Source organism: Sus scrofa, chromosome 5 (genome assembly GCF_000003025.6).
Source record: "Sus scrofa isolate TJ Tabasco breed Duroc chromosome 5, Sscrofa11.1, whole genome shotgun sequence".
In the NCBI taxonomy this organism is placed as follows: Eukaryota; Metazoa; Chordata; class Mammalia; order Artiodactyla; family Suidae; genus Sus; species Sus scrofa.
This window is the reverse complement of record NC_010447.5, coordinates 30,524,443-30,550,644: the sequence shown is the minus strand read 5'-3', so window position 1 is coordinate 30,550,644 and position 26,202 is coordinate 30,524,443. Positions and strand designations below refer to the sequence as shown.

General features: G+C 41.9%; 1 protein-coding gene across 1 annotated transcript in view; it reads right to left on the bottom strand.

Annotated features, from left to right (window-relative positions):
* Nucleotides 1–25,941, bottom strand: part of IRAK3 (interleukin 1 receptor associated kinase 3) — a 76,364-nt gene extending 50,423 nt beyond the window's left edge. Inside the window, exon 1 of the mRNA XM_021091960.1 lies at nucleotides 23,547–25,941. Within this exon, the coding sequence (XP_020947619.1) occupies nucleotides 23,547–24,105 (559 nt within the window). The 5' untranslated portion in view covers nucleotides 24,106–25,941. The remainder of the gene's footprint in view (nucleotides 1–23,546) is intronic.

Sequence of the window (26,202 nt, the reverse complement as noted above, 5' to 3'; positions counted from 1 at the left end):
GAAACAAGAAAAATCTCAAATAACAACCTAAGCTTATACCTAAAACAACTAGAGAAAGAAGAATAAACAAAACCCAAAGTGAGGGAGTTCCCGTTGTGGCACAGTGGTTAACGAATCCGACTAGGAACCATGAGGTTGCGGGTTCGATCCCTGCCCTTGCTCAGTGGGTTAACGATCCAGCGTTGCCGTGAGCTGTGGTGTAGGTCGCAGACGCGGCTCGGATCCAGCTATTGCTGTGGCCCTGGTGTAGGCCAGCGGCTTCAGCTCCGATTAGACCCCTAGCCTGGGAACTTCCATATGCCGCGGGAGCGGCCCAAGAAATGGCAAAAAGACCAAAAAAAAACAAAAAAAACAAAAAAAAACAAAAAAATCCCAAAGTGAGTAGAAGGAAAGAAATCATAAAGATCAGAACAGAAATAAATGAAGTAGAAATGAAGAAAACAATAGAAAAGATCAATGAAACAAAACTGATTCTTTGAAAAAAATCAACAAAATTGATAAACCCAGGAGTTCTCATTGTGGCTCAGCAGTAATGAACCCGACGAGTATCCTTGAAAACAAGGGTTTGATCCCTTGCCTCACTCAGTGGGTTAAAGGATCCTGAATTGCTGTGAGCTATGGTGTAGGTCCCTGATGCAGCTCAGATCCCACACTGCTATGGCTGTGGCTTAGGCTGGCGGCTACAGTTCCAATTCAACCCGTAGCCTGGGAACTTCCATATGCTGCAGGTGTGGCCCTAAAAAGACAAAAAAAAAAAAAAAAAAAAAAAAAAAAAGATAAACCCTTAGCCAGACTCACCAAGGAAAAAGGGAGAGGGCTCAAATCTGTAAAATTAGAAATGACAATGGACATCGCAGAAATACAAAAGATCATAAGAGACTACTACAAGCAACTATATGCCAATAAAATGAACAACCTAGCAAAAATGGACAGATTCTTAGAAAAGTACGAATTTCCAAGACTGAACCAGGAAGGAATAGAAAAGATGAAAAGACCAATCACAAGTACTGAAATTGAAACTGTGATTTAAAAACTTCCAACTAACAAAAGTCCAGGACCAGATGGCTTCATGGGCAAATTCCATCAAACATTTAGAGAAGAGTTAACACATATTCTTCTGACACTCTTCCAAAAAATTCCAGAGGAAGGAATACTCCCAAACTCATTCTAGGAGGCCACCATCACCCTGATATCAAAACCATGCAAAGATACCACAAAAAAGAAAATTACAGGCCAATATTACTGATCAACATAGGTACAAAAATCCTGAAAAAAATGCTAGCAAACCGAATCTAGCAATTCATTAAAAGGATCATACACCATGATCAAGTGGGATTTATCCCAGGGATGCAAGGATTTTTAAAAATCCGCAAATCAATCAGTGTGATATACCACATTAATAAATTGAAGAATGAAAACCATATGATCATCTCAGTAGATGCAGAAAAAGCTTTTGACAAAATCCAACACCCATTTCTGATAACCCCCCCATAAAGTGAGCATAGGGGGAACCCATGTCATCATAATAAAGGCCATATATGACAAACCCACAGCTAACATCATTCTCAATGGTGAAAAGCTGAAAGAATTCCCACTAAGATCAAGAACAAGACAAGGATGTCCGTTCTTGCCCCCGCCCTTTTTTTGGGGGGGGGCTACACCCATGGCATACAGAAGTTCCCATGCTAAGTCAAACTGGAGCTATAGCTGCCAGCCACAGCTACAGCCACAGCAATGTGGGACCCAAGCCACATTTGGGACACATACCACACAGCTCACGGCAATGCTGGATCCTTAACCCACTGAGTAAGACCAGGGATCAAACCTGCGTCACGGATACTGGTCAGATTCTTAATGCAATAAGCCACAAGGGGAACTCCCACTCTCGCCACTTTTATTCAACATAGTTTTGGAAGTCCTAGCCACAGCAATCAGAGAAGAAAAAGAAATAAAAGAAATCCAAATTAGAATGGAAGAAGTAAAACTGTTACTGTTTGCAGATGACATGATACTATATAAAGAAAATCTTAAAGACACTACCAGGAAACTGTTACAGAACTCCTCAGTGAATCTGGTAAAGTTGCAGGATGTAAAATTAATACACAGAAATCTATTGAATTTCTATATACTAACAATGAAAGACCAGAAAGAGAAATTAGGGAAACAATCCCATTTACCATTGCATTAAAAAGAATAAAATACCTACGAATAAACCTACCCAAAGAGACAAAAGACATGTACTCTGAAAACAATAAGATGCTGATCAAAGAACTCAAAGATGACACAAACAGATGGAAAGATATACCATGCTCTTGCATTGGAAGAAACAATACTGTCACAATGACTATAATACCCAAGGCAGTCTACAAGATTCAACACAATCCATATCAAATTAGCAATGGCATTTTTTACAGAACTAGAACAAAAAGTGTTTAAATTTGTTTGGAAACACAGAAGACCTCAAATAGCTAAAGCAATCCTGAGAAAGAAAAATGCAGCTGGAAATATCAGGCTCCCTGACCTCAGGCTATACTACAAAACTAGTCATCAAAACCGTACTGGCACAAAAACAGAAATACAGATCAATGGAACAAGATAGAAAGCCCAGAAATAAACTTACACACCTATGGACAACTAATCTCTGACAAAGGAGCCAAGAACATACAATGGAGAAAAGACAGTCTCTTCAACAAGTGGTGCTGGGAAAACTGGACAGCTGCATGTAAAAGAATGAAATCAGAACACCTCTCTAACACTATACACAAAAATAAACTCAAAATGGATTAAAGACCTAAATATACAAGATACAAGACAAGATACAATAAAACTCTTAGAGGAAAATAGGCCAAACACTCTCTGACATAAAGTGAGGCAATATCTTCTCAGATCTACCTCCTAAAAGTAATAAAAATAAAATAAAATAAATAGGAGTTCCTGTTGTCGCTCAGCAGGTTAAGAACCTGACATTGTCTCTCTGAGGATCTGGGTTTGATCCCAGGCCTCACTCAGTGGGTTAAGGATCCAGCGTTGCCATAAGCTTCAGCATAGGTTGCAGAAGTGGCTTGGATCTGGTGATACTGTGGCCACAGCATAGGCCTGCAGCTGCAGCTCCCATTCAAGCCCTAGCCTGGGAACTTCCATATGCTGCACGTGCAGCCATAAAAAGAAACAAAAACCCAAACAAAAATAAAATAAACAAATGGGACCTAATTAAACTTAAAAGATTTTGCACAGCAAAGCAAACTATAAGCAAAACTAAAAGGCAACCCACAGAATGGGAGAAAAAGTTTGCAAATGAAGCATCTGACAAGGGATTAATCTCCAAAATATACAAACAACTCATATAAGCTCAATATCAAAAAAGCCCAAACAACCCAAACAAAAAATGGTTAGAATATCTAAATAGACATTTCTCCAAAGAAGATACACAGATGGCCAAAAAACACATGAAAAGATGCTCAACATTACTAATTATTAGAGAAATGCAAGTCAAAACTACTATGAGGTTCCTACCACCTTACATCAGCCAGAATGGCCATCGTCAAAAAGTCTATGGGAGGGAGTTCCCATTCTGGAGCAGCAGAAACAAATCCAACTATTATCCAAGAGGATGAGGGTTCGATCCCTGACCTCGCTCAGTGGGTTAGGGATCCAGTGTTGCTGATCTGAGTCAAGACCATATGGCACCTTTTAGTCTTTCCTCATTTATAACTTCATTCTCCCACAGTGAGAAACTTTGCTGTCATTATCTACAATATATTTGTTTGTTCAGTTCTACTATGTACATAAAGTACTTTCAGAATGGCTAATCTATACCCCTGTGAGAAACACATTGACTCACCAAATTACAGCATTTTGTGTACAATTGTTTTTGTCCTCAGCATAAGAGTATTCTGGGAAGAGCCTGTTTTCCAAAGTTACTTAAGTTAGTTCTTTTCTTTCTCATTCTCTTCAGTGGGGTTACTCACTGACAATGCAGTTAGGTTCATTTGCTGAAGCTTTTATGGGATGCTTTTTAAATTTTTTTTCTAGACTCTCTTGCTGCTGAACATTTTTGAGCAATTAAAAGTTAATACCTGGGTAGGGTCAGGGAAATGTTCTACAGGATTTTAATTACTCAAAAACTGTCTATGACTTCTTTAGGGTCTGATATAAATATCTTCAAGCTGCACTGAAAGTATATGACTTTTTATGACACCCTAAGATAACAGGGTTCTTCAGGTAAAAATTACACAGCCCTTCTGTATAACTTCCAATTTTTAAAGTGTATTTTAAGGCAAAGGAGGAAGAAAGCAAGCAAATGACAGATGGAAATGGTATCTTTCTTGTCCCCGGGACACTACTCCCAGATCAGTCCAGTGATCTGGGGCACTGAAATTAGCAAGCTGTTTTAGGGCCAGTGATAGTGATGGCAGCACCCCCTTATACCTTCATCCTCCTGACAGTCTTACAAAGTTAGGAAGCCGGATACAGGTCTATAGATAAAAATTCAACTGTCATCTGAGATAGTTATGGGAACCCCCCAACACATCACCATAACTGGTTATGGGAATCAGCCCCCTTTGCTTCTGCCACGCACCGATTTGGAAGCTGCCCTCCAGCAGTAACCAAAGAAACCTCAATACTTATCCACCAGTGATGTTCTCTAACGGCTGACGTCCTTTTAAAAGATGGAGAGGGTCTCAAATCTGAGAAGAGCAGGGAGCCCTAGAGAATTATCTTTCATTCGGTTTGTTTCAGACTCCAGTTTTTTTAAAGTTTCTTAAGGAACTACTATACCAATTATAGCATTTGAGTCAAGACATCGGAAAGGCAAATGCCTTGTTTACTATCGTGTCCCTTTCCCTACATTTTCAGTCTTACAGGGGTTTGTTGAACTATTTGATTTCCTTTAATTTTATGTTCCTACTGAGACTGTAAGTCCTTAAAGTTGAAAGTGATCACAGTATGATGCCATTACTGCCCCTCTTTCCAAGCAAAAAATGGACTTGGTAGACACTGCTAGGGCACACCATATTCCAGTCCTCTATCCCATGAGAGAGGAAATTTTCCTGCTCCAGGTCGGTTATGCCTACATGTCTCTTCCCGCCAGAAACAATGAAGAGCAGGGTGCAATTCACCAGGCTCCCATCCCTGCTATTGCAATGACAGAAGCACATGTCATGATGGGGTGCCCCAAGATAAAGCTGCCTGGAATGCTGGACCACCATATGGAGATCAGCCAACCTGGACTCTCAGTACTCTTCCCACAAGCAAAAAGTAAGCTTCTGTTATATTAACTGCTGAGATTTTGGTGCTGTATTTTATTGCAGTAAAACTTAATCTAACCTAAGTTTTGTTTGTTTTGCTTTTTCTTTTCTTTTTTTTATCTTTTAGCCACCTTGTGGCATATGGAATTCTCAGGCCAGGGATCAGATCCAAGCTACAGTGCAACCCACACTGCAGCTGCAGCAACATGGGATCCCTAACCCACTGTGCCTGCCAAGGGATCAAACCTGCATCCCAGCGCTTCAGAGATGGTGCCAACCCCATTGCAGTGGGAACTCCAGGAGGTTTTTTCATTTTGAATTCAAGATGTGTTATTTCAGTCACATCTTGTGCCCAAACATAATGAAAGGATGTGGCAGCCCTTGTGAGTGTGGAGTACATGTCAAACAAGGGAAGATACAGGTGAAACATTTAATTTGAATGCATGCTTAGGCTGCAGGGGAAAAAAAAGTTACTGCAAAATATCTGACATCATCCATAAGTTGGACTATCTTTGCCCTCCCTCCATATTTTAAGTTCTGGCAAGAATACCTTCATTTCCCATCTCTTTGAAGAGACGCTGTTTCATGAAAAGGCAAGGACTATCCAAATGCCAATTTATGAGCATCACTAAAAAAAACAGAAGGAAACCTTTGAAGCAAGACACAATAATAATAATTCTATTTGGTTGAGGCATGTTTTTCATAAACATTTTAACATGTGTGGGGTGGAGGGTGAAGGGTCCCTAACTAAAGATAGGGGCATCATGGAAGGCTTCCTAGAGGAGTGGTTTCTGGAGCCTGAACCAAATTTAAAACCATGAATATTTCTAAAGAGAGGCCAATTCTTCAAAAATAACTGGACCAGGTATACTATCCTGGGGAGAAAAAAAAAATCATTAGAGTTTGGGCTTGAAAGCAAGAAAAAAGAAGGAACTCTGAGCCCCATAGATTATACTGTCTTCTAGTGAGAAAAGCCGTAAGTCCAGACATCACTGTGGCCCCCTGGATAGATGAAGGAACATGCGGGCTTAGGGGTAGATCTGTCACCAGCCTATGGTACAACTCCAGACAAGGCATGCTTCAAGGAGCAATCTCAAATTTCCTATCAGTTAATGTCCTTCAACAAACAGTCCATCCCAAAACAGACACTAAATTTGGTTTCCCTTTGCTGGCCTGACGATTATATAAGCACTGACTTTAAAACACCTCTGGTCTTTAAAACACTTCCCGGGCTCCAAATTAACATTCCAATAAGGGAATGCTAAATATCAAATTTCAGTAAAGCAAAAGTTTAGATTTCTACTTTGTCTATTAGTACATCAACTGGCTAACATTTATAGAGTATTAGGCATAATGTACCATATAAATTAACAATTAATATTTATATAACATGTAACAGGACTTTTTTTCCCGCTTAACAAAACACTTCCCTTTCCACTTTGAATCCTTGGGATAAGACTTCACATGGCTTAGCAGAGGTGAAATCAGAAGATGCCCATGTGGGCTACCCCAGCCAGGGAAAGGGCAGGAGGTGGTGGGACAGCAGCTGACTCTGCAACAGAGGAGGACTGGAGCAAGGTTTCAGTCTGATGAAGGAAAAGGGAAGAGCCTGCCAGGGGGGCAATTATTCCAGAAATGAAGAAAAGGGCATGAGGGGGCAAAGAGGACACCAGGATGCTCAGAGCAGAGGATTCAAGTAAAAGAAAAAGTGGAAGCTCCCGTTGTGGCGCAGTGGAAAGGAATCCAACTAGTAACCATGAGGATGCGGTTCGGTTCGATTCCTGGCCTCGCTCAGTGGGCTAAGGGTCGGGTGTTGCCCTGGGCAGTGTTATAGGTCACAGACGCAGCTGGGATCCCGTGTTGCTGCGGCTGTGGCGTAGGCCGGCAGCTACAGCTCTGATTTGACTCCTAGCCTGAGAACTTCCATATGCCACGGGTGTGGGCTTAAAAAGCAGTAAGTAAATAAATAGGAAAAAAGACAAGAAAAGGTGAACGAGCTCCATGAATTCTCCACGTTACCTTCATAGGAGTGTGCCAACACACAGCAGATACTCAATACACACCTGCTGAATGCTGACAGAGGCCCTGAGTGTTAGCATGACTTCATACTTGAACCTGAAAGTAAATGGGACCAGTCTAAGACTTCCAAGAAGATGATGCAAAGATGGAAGCTTTAGTGTTTGGAAGATCCATCTGGTGGCAACTACCAGGAGTCTCACAGACAGTATTTGCACATAAAAAGGCATAAACATTTTACAGCTCACAATTCTCACAGTAGAAAAGGAACAGTTTACAACTATTAAGGAAATCTTGAGGTAACTTTTCAAGCTCCAGGGGATGTCAGAGTTCCCACATAATTCCATTCCCTGTTTTTCTTTTCCTTTTTCAAGATTTCGGAATTTCCTTTTTAAAAGTGCAACAGGCCATGACCCTGTGTCCTCCCATCCCGTGCCTTGGCTGAATCACTGCTAATATGAGACGCTCTCTCTCAGCACATCTAGGAAATTTAGCTCGCGGGTGAATGAACAGATGCCAAATGAGCTGAGCTTTTCATAGCTCCCTAACACTGACCAAGGGCAAAAGTTTCTGAGTTTGTACTACGTCTAAGGAAAGCTATATTGGACAAAGGCATTTTTCTATCAGTAAACAGTTGACTGTGTTGAAACTGACCCAGCTCAGTGAAAACGGACCCTGAAAGCATGGGCTGCTTCCAGGACTGGAAACGAAATGTTTGCTCTTTCTCTAACTGGTGATTCACAGGACAAACTTAATAGCTTGTCTTCAATGCTGATGCACTGGGAAGAGAAACACCACTAAAGGAGTACTATGAGCATCCATAAAATGTATAATTCATTTAGCTCGAATTCTATTTTAAAAACAGCCCGAAAAAAGAAAAAAAAAAAAAAGGCAGCCCGATTTTGATTCTTGTTAGATTCTTTAGCATTCAAAGTTTTCTCTAATCCTTCCTTGCTTGTTCCTTCCAGAACATAGAACTTAATTATTAAAGTCCTAAATAAAGAATGAACTTCTCAGTGACTGCTGTGTTAAAAATGAAGAATGTTCTAAATGGAAAGACAATAGACTGTAGTTAAACACTGTTTAAAATCCTTTTTGGAAGGTAAATTGTTTTTGTTTGAAAGGGATCTTGGCATAATATAAGCCAAAGAAGTTGACGTGAGAAGTTCAGAAATAAATTAATCTGAAGATACTGATCGCTTAATAATCATTCAATGCTCAAAGGTTCTTGGAGGCTCTGTTTTGACAGGGCAGGACTATCTAGGCAGTGCTAACCGCTGGGGAATTCAGCTGCAGAAGTCACTCTCCATATGCAAATATCTCTGAAGGGGTTTTTTAGAATAACGCAACATACCCTATTTGGGACCTCTGTATTTGCATATAACCACATGCCAAAACCCTTAGGAAATAGTCTGCATTCTTGCAAAGTTTGTTTTGAGATAACAAAGTGGGAAAAGGAAAAGATGCTTTTCTTTTTTTTTCCCCACAAAGACCACAAACAAATTAGGCAATTAAAAAAAAAAAAAAAAAAGACTTTAAGATTGAAAAGATATTTTTAACTCCAAAGTATAAGTTAGCTCAACTCCTCTTACCAGACCATAAGATCAACACTCAGTAGCCAAACATTTTACAAGAGTTAAGGAGCTTCTGCTGTGGCACTGTGGGTTAAAAGTCCAACTAGCAATTCAGGTTGCTACAGAGGCGTGGGTTCAATCCCCACCCTGGCGCAGTGCGTTAAGGATCTTGTGTTGCCATAGCTGTGGTGCAGGTTGCAACTGTGGCTTGGATTCAATCCCTGGCCTAGGAACTTTCATATGCCACAGGCGTGGCCATAAAAGGAAAATCAAAAAGACAAAAAAACTTTTTTACAAGAATTACTTAAATAATTACTTAAATACTTGTCCATACTTAAACCTGTGTGTACTTTTCACTCCATGCCTGAGTAGGACTTGTATCTCATAACTGGGAAGACCTACATGAGGTTTTTCAGAAGTCCTTCCATTTGTCCTGCTGTTTTAATCCCAGACTGAGGGAAGGACCTAAATGTAATGACCTCTGGGAGATAATTAAAGCATAGTTCACCATCAACACCGGTGTTTCAGTCTGGAGCTCAGAAGCTGTGTAATTCCACACTCAGATAATTACCAGTACTATTTTTCCCAGACTTCCTTCTGTTGCTCACCTTTATAGCACCTGTACTGCTCTGTTGCCTGTAAATCAGACAGTCCTTACAAGGACTGTAACTAGTACAATGCTTTGTCTAACATTCTACCCAACAAGGTTCTGGATATTTAATAGACATTTGTTTATTCATTAATTCACTCACTGGATAAGTTATTTACTCAATACCTAATCGGTACCAGGTCCAGTTTTAGATGTTGGAGGAGTAAGCAGAAAACAAGTCAAACAAAAATCCCTCCCCTCATGAAGCTTATTTCTAGATGCACAATAAACAAAAAAATATATACGTACATATATGCATATATATGTATAGACATATATAAAGTATAAAAAGAATGGTACATGATAGAGAGAAAAATAAAGCAGTTAAAGGAACATAAGGAGAATCAATTTTACAAGCACAGTCAGGGTGGGTAATAATTTTTTTCTTTTTGTCTTTTTAGGGCCACACCTGCAGCATATAGAAGGGAAGTTCCCAAGCTAGGGGTCAAATTGGAGCTGTAAGTGTTGGCCTACACCACAGCCACAGCAACTCAGGATCTGAGCACATCTACACCACAGTTCATGGCAATGCCAGATCCCCAACACACTGAGGGAGGCCAGGGATCGAACCTGCATCCTCATGGATATTGGTCAAATTCCTTTCCACTGAGGCACAATGGGAACTCCAGGGTGGGTAATAATCAATCAAAGCTATGAAGGATGTGAAGAAGCAAGCTGCAAGGTTACCTGCAGGGAAAATGTTCCTTAAATGTCCACGGAGGCCAATTTAGCTGGAGTTGAGCAAACAAGAAGGAAGTGAGAAAAGCAATGCAGGGCTTCGTTGTTTATTATGAGATGGGAAGTTCCTGGGGGTTTCTGAATAGGATAACGGTATAAGATACTTCACGTGTTTCACAAGATCACTGGCTGCTGTGCTGAAAAGAAACTCAAGGTGGACGCAGGGGCAGTAGCGAGGAGACCAGTTGGGAGACTGCTGAAATTATCCAGGTGCGATCTGATGGTGGTTCGGATCAGGACGGCTGTGGTGGCAGTGATAAGAAGCGGTCAGATTATAAGATAGATCCTGAAGGCAGAGTCTTTACTGACAGACAGGATGTGGTCTGTGCAAGAAAGTGAGAAGTCAAAGAAGACTAATATTTTCGGCCTGAACTAATGAAGAATGGAGGTGCCACTAACTGAGATGGGAAGAGACTCTGGGGGAACGGAGCACCTCTGGACTGCTACATGGAAGATGCCTGTCAAATAGGCAAAGAGGCAAACAGGTGCTGATGTTTGAGAGAGAGCACCAGGTGAGAAATCCGGGAATTATGAGGACACAGACGGAATTAACAAGATAGTGAGTACAGCAGATAAGCAGAAGAGGGCCATGGACTAATCCCAGCTGCATCCTCAGAGAGGATAAGGAACCTGTAAGAAGAGAAGAAAATGAAGAGAGTATAATGTTCCAGAGGTAAAGCTCTCAGGAGAGAAGAAAGATCAGCTACGCCACATAAGATAAAGACTGAGAACTGAGCACTGGATGTGGCCACAATAACTGTGGACAAGAGGGATTTCAGTGGAGCAGAGGGGCAGTAGAGGCCTGACTGGAGCAGGTTCAAGGGAGAATGGAGGAACTGGAGTGTAAACAGCCGTTTGGAGGAATCTTACCATTAAGGGGAACAAAGAAAGTGGTGGTATCTTAAGCAAAGTTAAGTAGACAGGACATTGTTAATAGGGGAGAAATAACATGGTGGTTAAAAGGACACAGGTTCTGGAGTGCCCACTGTGGTGCAACCGGATTGGTGGCATCTCTGCAGCGCCAGGGCACAGGCTCGATCCCCAGCCCGGCACAGTGGGTTATAAGGACCCAGCATTGCTGCTGCTCTGGCATAGGTCCCAACTGTGCCTGGGATCTGACCCCTGGCCTGGGGACTCCATATGTCACAGGGAGGCCAAATTTTTTTTAAAAAATAAAATAAAAAGAACACAGGTTCTACTTCACTTTCAGGGAAGAGAAGCATAACTCTCTACACCTTAACTGTGGGCCATACATGGTGATTTCCTTCCCAAGAGTGCAATATGGAAAGAGGGAGAAAAAAGTGATTTTACAGTGTAGAAAACTGACAGACCCCACTCCAGCCATTGGTTAACATCAAGAGTTATAAGGCATGTAAATACTGTTTCCCTATATGATATAGTGAAAACGGCACTCCACCGCTCATGGTCTGCCTCCCCCAAATCCACACTTTCAGCCTAGTGATGAGAAAAACCTCAGAAAAATCTCAGTTGAGGGACATTTTATAAAATAGTACACTAGCACAGATCAGTAGTGACCAGTATGCCTCAAAACTGTCAAGGTCATGAAAAACTAGAAAAGTCTGAGAAATTATCATAGTCAAAAGCAGCCAAAGGCTATATGATCACTAAATGTAATGTGATACCCTGGATGGGATTCTGGAAGGGAAAAGGGACACTAGGTAAAAATGAAGGAAATCTGAGTCAAGCGTAAACTGCATTTAATAACAATTATCCATGAGTTCCCGTTGCAGCACAGCGGAAACGAATCTGACTAGGATCCGTGGGGATGCGTTCAATCCCTGGCCTCATTCAGTGGGTTAAGGATCCAGCACAGCTGTGAGCTGTGGTGTAGGCTGCAGATGCAGCTCGGATCCTGCATTGCTGTGGCTGTGGCATAGGCTGGCAGCTATAGCTCCAGTTCAACCCCTAGCCTGGGAACCTCCATATGCTGTAGGCGCAGCCCTAAAAAAAAATTTTAAATGAATAAATAAAAATAATGTATCTATATTGTAACAAATGTGTGGTACTAATAATGTCACGTGTTAATAATAAGGGAAACTGGATGCAGCCTATATTGGAAAGATAAGAGTATATGGGGATTGTCTACACCACACTCTAAACTTTTCTGTACATTTAAAACTGTTCTAAACAACAAAGTCTATCTAAAATTAAAAAAAAAAAACAAAAAAAAACCATAGACTCTAGGGTCTGACAATCTGGTTAGAATCCTAGTCTGTGACTTACTAGACTGATTTGAGATAAATTACCTCGAGTCTGAGAGTCAGTTTTCTATCCATAAGAGGAAATAGGAAGAGTCTCCATCTCATAGAGTTTGTGTGATAAATAATAAGATAATCCATGTAAAGTGCTAGCACACAGAGTCTAGCAAATAGTAAGTACTCAAAGAGGGTGGCAATTATTAGTAATATTATTACTATTATTTTAAATCTTTATTAAATATTCAAATACACATTTAATGTGATTTTTACATTTATTTTGTTTTAAAGTGATTAACAAAAATTTCTATGATAACTTTCTTTTTTGAGAGGAAGGACATTACATAATAGCTGTAATAATTACATAATATCTGTAAGAAGGGCTTCTCTCTCATTTCTTACTGTATCATGTATTGAGAGGAGTTTTACAGTGTAAGATGCTCCAAACAATTTAAATACCAGTGCAAGTTAATGAAATCAGCTGTTGCCGGCAGCTCTGTATATATGTTATGATGTCTTTGAGGTAGTATAAAATAAATACCTTTTTCCCTTTTCTTTTTTGGCCATGCCTACGGCATGCAAAAGTTCCTAGGCTAGGAGTCACACTTGCACCATAGTCGTGACCCAAGGCACAGCAGTGACAATGCTGGACCTTTAATTTGCTGTGCCACAAGAGAACGCGGATACATAGTGTTTTCTAATTTGGGTTTCTGTTTTCGCCAAAAAATCATCAACATCAGCCAGAGAACACATTATGCGATTGTACTATGTTTAACAACAATAAAATAAAAGGGATTTAAAGATGAATACGTAAAGATGGGATCAAGATGGCTGAGGGGAAGAACGTAGAGCTCACCTTCTCCCACAAACAGATCAAGAGAAGAGAAAAAAAAAACAATTTACATGTAGAACGACTCCCACAGGGTATTTACTGAATGCTGGCAAAAGACCTCAGACTTCCAAAAGATGAAGAAACCCTGCATATAACTGGGAAGAACAAAAGGAAAAAAAGAGAGAGAGAGGAGGTAAAGCAATCAGGATGGGACCAGCACTCCTGAGGGGGAGCTGTGAAAGAAAAAAGGAATCCATACCCTGAGGCTCACCTAACTGCTGGAGAGATCAACCTGGACAGAGGGGGAGCCTCAAAGTCTCAGGGAAAAGTGCAGCAGCCAGGCTGAGAAGGGCAAAGCCGAGAGAGCCACACAGATGATGGTACCACCATTCAGGGCACCACAGCATGAGACACTCAGGCCGGGGCTGGGCCCTCAGACTCTGGTTCAGAGGTCAGTTCCAGGATGAAGACTAGGGATGGCTGAGTGGAAACAGCCTAAAGGAGGCCAGGGAACAGTGCATCACAACCAAGGGAGTGCAGGAGGAAGCCTGGGCCCTCCAGGGAAGCAAGGTGCCATTGTTGGGGAATGCCGGGGGCAGGGTGTGGAGACTCCCATAAGAACATCTTTCTCTGTGCACCTTGGGCTCTCAGGAAGCAGGGCACCTCTTGCGTGGGCTACAGGGGCAAGTGCCAACTGCTGCAGCCATCTCAGATTCCCGAGGTAGATGCAGCCCACCACCACTAAGGGTCTCACGAACAGGCACTGGCTGCAGCTCCAATCACCTCAGGGGTCACTGCTGCAGAGGGCCTGGCAACCAAGCACCACTCACTGCTCCCACCTCCCTATGAATGCACACTCCATGCTGCCGCCACTGCCAAGGGCTCTGGGCACCATCCCCTACTCCCTGAGGATCACTGCCACTGCTGAGGGCCCTGCAATCAGGAGCAGCCTGTCACCCCACCTCCCCATGGGTCCCCAACACTGTCAAGGGCCCAGCAAGCAGTTGCCTGCAGACACCTCCCACTGCCCCCACTTCCTGGAAGCACAGGCAGGCTACACACCTTCATGCCCCTTATCAAGGGTATAACAGCCTGCACACACGGAGGAAAGAGACAGCAAGCATCCAAACCAAAAGCATCCCTCATGCCAAACAAACAAACAAAACAAAACAAAACAAAAAAACAAAAAAAAAGGAAGCCCTTACAACCTACCCAGGGACAGTCCCACATAGAAATAGCCTTCTAAGACTATAGTAGATGATTGTTTCTCTTAAACCCAGAGTAAGAAAAATATAAGCAAAATGAAGAAGCACAGGAACCATCCCCAGTTAAAAGAACAGGAAAACTCCCCTGAGGGAGCAGACAATGAAACAGACCTCTGCAGTCTAACAGACACTGGGTTCGAAAAGGAGACAATGGAAATACTGAAGGAATTAAGAACAGATATCAAAAGCAATGCAGATTACTTTAAAAAGGAACTAGAAACTATAAGAAGGAGCCAAGAAAAATCAGAAAATTTTGCAGAGACACGAGCTGAGTTAAAGGCACTGAACAGCAGAATGAATAATGCAGAGGAACAAGTAAGTGACTTCAAAGATAGGATAATGGAGATCACCCAATCAGGACAGCAGAGAGAAAGACAAATGAAAGAAAAAAAAAAAATGAAAGCAGTGTGAGATCTATGGGATAATACAAAGAGTGCCAATCTAAGCATAACAGAATCCAGAAGGAGAAGAAAAAAAAAAAATGAAAAGCAGCATAAGAGATCTATGGGATAATATAAAGGGTGCCAATCTATATCTAATAGGATTCCAGAAGGACAAGAAGAAGAAAATGAAAAGGGATTGAAAGTGTACTTGAAGAAATCATGGCTGAAAACTTTCCAAATCTGAAGGAGGAAACAGACATCCAGATACAGGAAGCACAGAGGTCCCCAAACAGACCTATACCAAGACATATTATAATAAAAATGGCAAAAGTTAAAGGAGAGAATTACCAAGGCAGCAAGAAAAAAACAGAGAGTTGATTATAAGGGAACCCTCGGCTGATTTCTCTACAGAAACTCTATAGGTCAGAAAAGAGTAGTAGCAAGATATATTCAAAGTTCTAAAAGGGAAAAAAATCTACAATACTCTATCCAGGAAGATTATCATTGAAAATAGAAGGAGAAATAAAGAATTTCTCTGACAAACAAAAACTAAAAGAATACAGCAATACTAAACCCATTTTAAAAGAAATACTGAAATGCCTCCTCTAAATAGGAAATAAGTAAAAAGATATAGGATGGAAAAAATCAAAATTGGAAAGTAATTACTGAAATAAGCCAATATAAAGATTAATGAGAAAAAGAAAGCAATGATAAACACAAGGAATGGCAAAAGGGTAGATATGAAGATTAAAAAAGGACATCAAAATCATAAAATGTGGGGAAGGAGAGTAAGAAAATCTAGACTCTCTTGGTAGAATGTGTTTGAGCCTATATAACTATCAGTCTAAAGCAAGCAGATATGGGAAGGGGTTAACATACTTGACAAACAGGGCAACCACAAATCAAAAACAAATATATTCACCAAAACCAAGAAGAGAACAAGCATAAAAGGAAATCATCCAGTCAAAAGAAAGAAACAAAAAAAGAAAGAGCAAAAGGAGACACAGAGTCAACTAAAAAACAAGGTTTAAAATTGCAATAAACACAAATCTACCAATAATTACCTTAAATGTCAATGGACTGAATGCTCCAATCAAAAGAAATAGAATGGCAGACTGTATTAAAAAAAAAAAAAAAACAAAACTGACAATATGCTGCCTACAAAAGACCCACCTTAGGGCAAAGGACAGATATAAATTAAAAGCATAGGGATGGAAAAAGATATCCCATGAGAATGGAAATGACAGGAAAGTGGGAGTTAAAATACTATCAGATAAAACAGACTTTAAAACAAAGGCCATAAAGATAAAGGACACTATTTCATGGTAAAAGGATCAATTCAAGTGGCTGTTACAATTGTCAATATATATGGCCCTAATATGGTACCACCCAATCACATACAACAAATACTATCAGACATAAAGGAGAAATTGATGGAATACGATAATAGTAGAAGACTTTAATACTCCACACATTAATGGAAAAATCTTCTAGACAGAAAATCACTAAGACAACAGAGATCCTAAGCGACACAATAGAACAGTTAGACTTAATTGATAGTTTCAGGACATTTCATCCCCATCCCTTCAAAACAGTATATACATTCTTTTCAAGTGCACATGGAACATTCTCTAGGACTGACCACATACTGGGGCACAAAACTAACCTCAACAAACTTAAGAGTATAGAAATTATTTTGGTGTATTCTCTGACCACAATGGCATGAAAGTAGAAACCAACTACAGCAAAAGAAAGGAGAAAAAACTGACTACCTGGAGACTAAAAAACACACTACTAAAAACCAATAGGTCAATGAGGAAACCAAAAAGGAGATAAAAATACTTTAAGACAAACGACAATGAATACACAACCATACAAAATCTATGGGATGCCGCAAAAGTAGCTCTTAGAAGGAAGTTCACAGTGATACAGGCCTTCCTCAAAAAACCAAGAAAAATCTCAAATCAACAAGCTAACCTTAAAAGAATTAGAAAAAGAAGAACAAACAAAGCCTAAAGTCAGCAGAAAGAAGGAAATCATAAAGATCAAAGAGGAAATCAATAAAAGCGGTTTTTTTAAAAGTAAATAAGACAATAAAACCAAGATCTGGTGCTTTGAAAGGGTAAACAAAATTGACAAACCTCTGGCCAGACTTACCACGAAGAGAGAACCCCCCCCCCAAAAAAAAAACCCAAAATAAAAAATGAAAAGGGAGAAATCTAAATTGATACTACAGAAATAGAAAAAAACCATAAGAGAATACTACAATTATATGCCAACAAATTTGATAACCTAGAAGAAATGGACAACTTTATAGAAACACACAGTCCACCAAAACTTCATCAAAAAGAAACAGATCACTTGAACAGATCAATCACCAGAAATGAAATTAAAGATGCAATAAAAAAAAACTACCTACAAACAAAAGCCCAAGACCAGATTGCTTCACAGGTGAATTCTAATAAACATCAAAGAAGAACTTATATAGGTCCTTCTTAAACACTTCCAAAATACTGAAAAAGAAGGAACACTCCCAAAGACATTCTACGAAGCCACCATCACCCTAATACCCAAACCAAAGATACTTCCAAAATGTATAGACCATTATTTTGGAGGAACATAGACGCAAAAATTCTCAACAAAATTTTAGCCAACCAAATCCAACAACACATCAAAGATCATACATCACGACCAAGTGGAATTCATCCCTTGTTCACAAGGATGGTTCAAATGTGCACAAAGCAATGTCATTCACCACATTAACAAAGAAAAGTCCAAAACCACATGATCATCTTGATAGATGCAGAAAAAGCATGTGACCAAATTTAACATCCATTTATGATTTAAAAAAAAACCTCTTACCAAAGTGTGCACAGAAGGAACATATCTCAATATCACAAACGTCACTTATGACAAACCCACAGCCAATATAATCCTCAATGGAGAAAGCCTACTTGCTAAAATCTGGAGTGAGACAAAGATGTCTACTCTCATGACTTTTTTTTCTTTTTTCCTCCTTTCTACCTTTTCTAGGGCTGCTCCCGTGGCATATGGAGGGTCCCAGGCTAGGGGTCTAATCGGAGATGTAGCTGCTGGCCTACACCAGAGCCACAGCAATGCAGGATCCAAGCCACATATGCGACCTACACCACAGCTCACGGCAACGCCGGATCCTTAACCCACTGAGCAAGGCCAGGGATCAAACCCGAAACCTCATGGTTCCTAGTCGGATTTGTTAACCACTGAGCCACGACGGAAACTCCTCTCACAGCTTTTATTTAACATATACTGGAAGTCCTAGCCACAGCAATCAGACAAACAAAAGAAATAAAAGATATCCATGTCCTGGCTATTGTGAATAGTGCTGCAATGAACATGCAGGTGCATGCGTCTCTTTTAAGTAGAGTTTTGTTCAGATGTATGCCCAAGAGTGGGATTGCGGGGTCATATGGAAGTTCTATGTATAGATTTCTAAGGTATCTCTGAACTGTTCTCCATAGTGGCTGTACCAGTTTACATTCCCACCAACAGTGCAGGAGGGTTCCCTTTTTTCCACAACCTCTCCAGCACTTGTTATTTGTGGACTTATTAATGATGGCCATTCTGACTGGTGTGAGGTGGTATCTCATGGTTGTTTCGATTTGCATTTCTCTTATAATCAGCGATGTTGAGCATTTTTTCATGTGTTTGCTGGCCATCTGTACATCTTCCTTGGAGAAGAGTCTATTCAGGTCTTTTGCCCATTTTTCCATTTGAAGCGAGTAGGTAAAATTGTCACTCTATGCAGATGATATCCTACTATATATAGGAAACCTGAAGGACTCCACACAAAAGTGACTTGAACTCCTCAATAAATTCAGCAAAGTAGCAGAATACAAGATTATCATTCAGCAATGGGTTGCACAAAAAAAAAAAAAATCAGTTGTATTTCTCTATACTAACAATGAAATATTAGAAAAGAAATATAAAAAATACCTTTTAAAATTGCACCCCCAGAAGTTAAATACCTAGGAATAAACCTGACCAAGGGAACCCTCTTACACTGTTGGTGGGAATATAAGTACAACCACTATGGAATACAGTATGGAGGTTCCTCAGAAAACTAAATATAGAACTACCATATGATCCAGCAGTCCCACTCCTGGGCTTATATCTGGACAAAACTATAAATCCAAAAGATACATACACCTGCATGTTCACAGCAGCACTATTCACAATAGCCAAGACATGGAAGCAACCTAAATGTCCATAAACAAATGAATGGATTAAGAAGTGGTACATATATACAAAGGAATACTATTCAGCCATAAAAAAATGAAATAAACACATTTGAAGCAACATGGATGCAACCAGAGATTCTCAAACTAAGTAACCCAGAAAGAGAAACACAAATACTCTATTACTTATATGTGGAATCTAAAATATGGCACAAATGAACCTATCCACAAAACAGAAAGTCACATACATAGAGAAGAGCCTTGTGGTTGCCAAGGGGGATGGAGGAGGGAATGTGATGGGCTGGGAACTTGGGGTTAGTAGCTGCAAACTGCTCCATTTAGAGTGGATAAGCAATAAGGTCCTACTGTATAGCACAGGGAACTACATCCAGTCTCCTGGGATAGACCATGATTGAAGATAATATAACAAAAGGACTGTATGTGTGTGTGTGTATATATATACACACACACACGTATGTGTGTATACATATATATGTGCATATATATATGACTGAGTTACTTTGCCGTACAGCATAAATTGGCACAACACTGTAAGTTAACTATACTTTAAAAAATAAATTACAGGAGTTCCCTTCGTGGCGCAGTGGTTAACAAATCCGACTAGGAACCATGAGGTTGCGGGTTCGGTCCCTGCCCTTGCTCAGTGGGTTAATGATCCGGCGTTGCCGTGAGCTGTGGTGTAGGTTGCAGACGCGGCTCGGATCCTGTGTTGCTGTGGCTCTGGCGTAGGCCGGTGGCTACAGCTCCGATTAGACCCCTAGCCTGGGAACCTCCATATGCCGTGGGAGCGGCCCAAGAAATAGCAAAAAGACAAAAAAAAAAAAAAAAAATACAAAATTTTTAAAGAATATATAAAATGTATTTAAGGATAGAAAGAATTAAGCGAAGTAGTGAAAGACTATAGTAAAGTAACTGTGATGCTAAGATGCTATTAAAGAAGAGAAATTTGCAAAGGGCTCCCAAACTAGGCTATGCATTTAGCCCTGGGGCTCAGCAAAAACAACAACAACCCAGAAAGATGCTGGACCCTTGACCCAGACCTACTGAATCAACAGCTCCAGGGGTGGGGCCTGAGCATCTGTAGCTTTAAAAGATTGCACAAGTGACTCCTGTTTGTTAATGACCAGTCTACCTTATCCTGTATACACTGATATTGCCACATAGGCCACCATATGACCTGCCTTTGTCAGAGCCACCTTTGTAAACATAGCTCAATAGTCACCATAAAAAATCATGATTAACTCAAGTGAGAACCAATGCTTAGTTTGGTTAATCTTTTCTGTTGCTTTTCTCTACTCCTGCCTACTACTATTACAGCTGTTTATGTTGTGGTTATTGTTGTTGATTTTGTCTTTTTAGGGCCGCACCCACAGCATATGGAGGTTCCTAGCCTGGGGATTGAACTGGAGCTGTAGCTGCTGGCCTACACCACTGGATCCTTAACCCATTGAGCAAGGCCAGGGATGGAACCTGTGTCCTCATAGATGCTAGTTAGATTCATTTCTGCTGAGCCAAGACAGGAACTCTGCAGCTGTTTTCTATACAGAATTTTCAATAGGCTGTCCTGAGCATCAAAGAAACTGTCTCCTTGATTCAGTCCTCTGACATTCTCCCTCCACCCTCTAAGGTCAACTTTTCCCTCCCTGTATCTCTTTCTTTCCTTTTTCCTTTACCGTGCCAACAGGGAAACTGAGCCTATGTCACCCAGACAGTTGCCCCAACCACCCAGAACTGAGCCAGCCTTCCCCTTCTGCTGAGGCAACAACTCATGAAGCAGCTGATCCGTTCCAGGTCTCCTTTCAGAACTGTGGTCCAGACAGTCAGGGGCACAACCCCTGCACAATGAATGATTGCTGCAGTATAAAGGAATAAACAGTTTAGATTCTTCCTCTACAAAAGTTCAAACATACAAAGGAAAAATGGCCAGACTACATGTAAAAATAGAACTCTGACCCATAAGAGTGTATCGACCAGCCCAGGAAGCCAATGTACTATCTAATCAGTTTGGGAAGTCAAACAATAACCCTTAGAGAAGTTGGTCCCAAATGGTCAGGACTTCGTTAATAGCTAACAGCTTTCCTAATTTTTGCCCCTGATTTCAACTTAGGGCCAGGGAGAGAAAGCCAAATATGTACCCTTAAATAATTACACAGAATACCCCACTTCTGGTTGGTCTGTGTACAGCTTCCCCATGCCCAAAGCCTCCGATCAGGGCATACCTGAAGCTTTTTTTCCTCTATAAAGCTTTTCCAATCCTCTGCTTGCCTTTGTATCTCTGTCAAACACGAGAGATGGTGGCTGACTCCCTTGCTTTGAATAAATAGCCTTTGCTTGTTCTCATTTGGGTGGTCTTCATTTATTTCCACTACTAGGAAAATGCGGCTGCATGTTCGAAATGGCTCAGTGAATGGTACTTCCATGGCAGAAGTGGCTGTACTTTAGGGAGGCTATGAGATGTAGCTGAAAGAACAGAGTACTTGTGACCCCGAGGATGTCATGGGGGGAAGTGCAAAGTGGCGGTAGCACAGGCCCTGGAGCCAGACGGCTATGCTTCAAGTTCTTACTTTGCACTTTCCAGGCCAAATGCTTTGCATGTGTTTGCACTGTCAAGTTGGGCCAATTACTGTAACCAATTTACAACAGTTTTCTCACCTGATGATTATAATAGCACCTATCTGACAGGGGCCTTAGAAAGGTTTATGAGAAAACCTATGTAATGCATGAATATCTCAATTTCAATGCTGCGTAAGAGGGGGGAAGGAGGGAAGAAGAGGGGTGGGAGAAAAAAGATCCAGCAACATTGGGCTGAACTTCCTAAAAAGGAGCTGTGGCTTGGGGTTGAGTACTAATTGCTCCATTTGGATGAGACATACGTCCTGCCATTTGCATGGTCTACACCAACCTATTTCACTCACTTATGGTACCTAGTCAGCCCATGCAGTAACCATGGAGTGGAATAAAACATTTTTCTCTCACAAGTTCAGTAATTCTAGGAAAACCAATGGGTCCAAAAACTGCCATGCCATCATCCATTTCTAAAAGATCCAGGGTGGGCGGGATCTTATCCCTCAAATGCATACTGCAAATGTCCATGCTTTCCAGAAATCGGTGTTTTGCTTTTTACTTAAGGATTATAACATAAAATTACAGCGCTTTTAATATGTAAACAATCTTTAAGTAACTAGAAACCCAATGCCTCATTCCAGAAGTGTGACCATATTGTTCAACAACAAATAAAACTTTTTTCCTTCTTGGTCTTCTGCTATTCTTGGAAGAACAGGTACTTCGAAAAATTAAGGCTAAGTTGTTTTGACATTATTTGTGTTTATTTTCAACTAACAATACATGTGACATCATCAAGTATCAAATTGAGTCATAACTGCATGTACTTAGAGATTTTTATCTGGATTATTTCTGACGATCATTTCCAACAGGCAGTTGCTAACTTTCCAAAGTCTGCATAAAAAGGAGTCTTGGAACCAACTTTCCTTTTTGTTTTTGTTGTTTTTTTGCTTTTTGGGGCCGCACTCGCGGCATATGGAAGTTCCCAGCCTAGGGGGTCAAATCAGAGCTACAGCTGCCCGTCTACACCACAGCCACAGTTACGTCAGATCCGAGCGGCGTCTGGGACCTACACCACAGCTCATGGCAACGCTGGATCCTTAACCCACTGAGCGAGACCGGGGATGGAACCTGAGTCCTCATAGACACTAACCCGGTTCGGTTCCCCTGCACCACAAGGGGAACTCCTCAGAGCCAACTTTCCAAATTACAAAGCCATTCTCTAGCCTAAACCTTCATTCCACCAGAGTGGGTAAATAAGCAAGACATATTTAAATAAGAAACCTGTGAACAACGTTAATTACAAACAATATTTTACTCTAGCATTTCACCTGAAAGGTAATTAAGGGACGTGCACTGAAAGCATCACAGGATAAAGGTATAAACATTATCTTCATACAAAAACTATATTCTGGGGGTCATTTTGCAATGACAAGAAAATATCCCACAGGCGTTTCTTATTAATATTCAAACCAACAAAGCAGGCAACATTAGGTGGTTTCACGCGAGTAGCTTGTTTTCCCAAGGCTCTGCTCACTTTAATCTTCCAGAAAAATTCGAAATTTCTCTGACAAACAAGGGGGAACTCTGGGGGTAGGTCTCGGGAAGTACCAGCCGCCTTCCCAGGGCGAGCGAGGCGAGGGCAGGTTCACTACCCGGCCCCCTGGAGGCCGCGCCATCCCGGACAGCGCCCAGCCCGCCAAGCCCCACGGCCAGCACGTCGGCCCGAGAGTGCGAGGCGCCGCCCGGCCGTCCCCGCCCCCACACCGGCCGCTCCCCGTCGCCCTCCGCAACCCCCGCAGCCTCGGTCCGGGCCGCACTCACCAAGACCGCGCCACCCGAGCGCGCCGTCGCAGCTGTCCAGGACCGCGCAGAACTCGCCCAGGAGCGTGGGCGGCATGTCGAACAGCAGCGTGTGCGCCGAGAGCGCGCCGCGGGCCCCGCCGCTCCCCGCCGCCGTCCAGGCCATGGCTGCGCCGCTGGAGACCAGGGGCCAGGCCGGGGAGGGATGGGGAGCGCTAGCCTCTCCGCGGCCGCGCGTTGCCGTTACACAACCGCGGAAATCCTGCTTCCACGACGGCGGCCAAGACAGCCGCACACGCCTAGCCCCGGCCGCGCGGGGGGCGGGCCCCCCGTGACGCACAGCGTCGCTCCCGGGAGAGCCCCCGCGGACGCCGGCTCGGCGGCGGTTTCGCCCGGTCGCGGCTTCTGCCTTCTCGCGGGCTTTCAGTTTTCGACAGTCCTTTCGCTCCTGCGGCTTTGGGACGTGACCAGACGAGGCCAAGCGAAGAGTGAGAGCTGGAGAAAAACCAGAAGCGCAGAACTGATGAAGAGTCCGCCACCCTCTCGGCCTGGCCTGGATGGATATGAGATGACCTGTCATGACGTCTTTTTAAAAAACGTATTTCGTTTTACCCTGTTCCTTGAGGAACATTTGGAAAACCCAGAAAAACTGAAAGAGGAAAATAATGACTTACAGCCTCATTCAGCTGAAGGCAACTGCTCTAAACGTTTGGCACCTTTCCCTCCCAACTTTCACCGAAGTTAAACAGATAAATGTGCATGTCTTAATGATTATTGGAAGAGATGGACCTGGATACCAACAACGGAAAAACAGAAGAGAGAATAAAGTGGAATAAAATTGTGGACGTTTTCTTCACGAGGCTGTCCCTTCTCCATGCTGCTGTTTGGTTTTACCACCTTCTTTTCTCCCCGGGCTTTCCTGATGAAACATTTTTCAACCATCTTTTCCTTCCTCAAAGTGCTTCACAGGATCTTCCTCTTGCTTTAAACAGGGAGTTTAAGTAAAATTGGCTATTGTTTTGAAATCTTCCACTGTTTATGCTGTAATATCCCACCGCAGACATGATGCAAATACTACTGACAAAAAGAGGAGATGCTCAGTGGTGAAAAGAATCCCAACCTAAAGGAATGAAAAGTGGGATGATGGCTATCAGCTGAAAAATAGCCACACCTATTGGCCACCTTGCAGATTTCGGACTCTTGGGAGGATGGCGCGCCCTAGAGGTCAACAGTGATGATGCACCATCATTTCCTACCTGCTCAAATTTCCTAGTCGTTCTCACCCAAAGTATTCCACAAAGTATACTTGGAAATTGGTAAAGCTAATATCGTTTGGGCGAGAATTTCTATATCCCTTTTTTCAGTGCTCAAATTCCTTTCCATCTCTACACGCTTAGGAAGCCCTATACCCCTCAAAGGGACTACCTTATACTGCTTTGTACAAGCTGAGCAACACAGAGGCAATTAAGTACTTGAATTGCTGGAACAGGGGAGCCAAACTCAAATACGCAAAGGAGCTAGGAAATCACTGTGGCTGAGTGAATCCGTCAGCAAGACCTGCTTTTCCAGATCTTCTGATTTACAGAGAAGCAAGAATTTTATGTGAAAGCCTGATTATGTGAAATCTCTATAGACTGCATATTCTTGTGTTTTCATTGTTGTCAGTTAGTAGCAGATCATGCTCCCTCCCTGAAACTGCCTTTGACTTTTCAATTTTATATCATCAGGTTGTATCACTCATCACTCTTCACTGTTGCGGTCATCCACTGCTCTCCCCCTCCTCAATTCTGCCTCCTCATTTTTAGACCATATAGCTCCTGCTTACTGTAATTCTTTCAAGTGCAAACGCTGTCTTAATCCTTGGTGACTTAAAATACATGTAGATAAATGATGATCTTTCTAATACAAGGAACTATTTAAGTTCCTTGATTTGTCTTGTTCAGTGGTTTTGTCCTCCGTCCTTTTTCAGCCACTCACTCGTCCACTAGAACTTGTCATTGGCAATAACTGCACCCCACGTGTGAATTCTATTTCATCAATCTGCTCTCTGATCACATCTATCCTATCCTTCTAGTGCATTCCCTCTAGTACTCTAACCCCCCAAACCCCTACCCCCCCACCAGGATTCCAAATCCAAAATCTTGCCAACTTTTCTCTGGCCCCACCCTCTGGACATTTTCACTTTTCTCTTTATCCATCAAGTCTATACTCAATTATTTTAATCCCTCCCTTGCATATGCTCTCTATTCTCTTGCTCCCCCTCACTTTGTTGAACTCTTGGCAAATCTATCATCCTGATAAAATCCAGTTTTTGGCTCTACACACACACCTGATTATAGCTGGGAGGGAGTGGGGAGGAAAAAAAATCTTTTAATTGGACTCAATTTAAAATCAAGAGTTCCCGTCGTGGCGCAGCAGAAACGAATCTGGCTAGGAACCATGAGGTTGCGGGTTCCATCCCTGGCCTTACTCAGTGGGTTAAGGATCTGGCGTTGCCGTGAGCTGTGGTGTAGGTTGCAGACGTGGCTCGGATCCTACGTTGCTGTGGCTGTGGTGTAGGCCGGCGGCTACAGCTCCAATTTGACTCCTAGCCTGGGAACCTCCATGTGCCGTGGGTGCAGCCCTGAAAAGACAAAAAGAAAATTAAATAAATAAATAAAATCAAAGCCATGTTTCT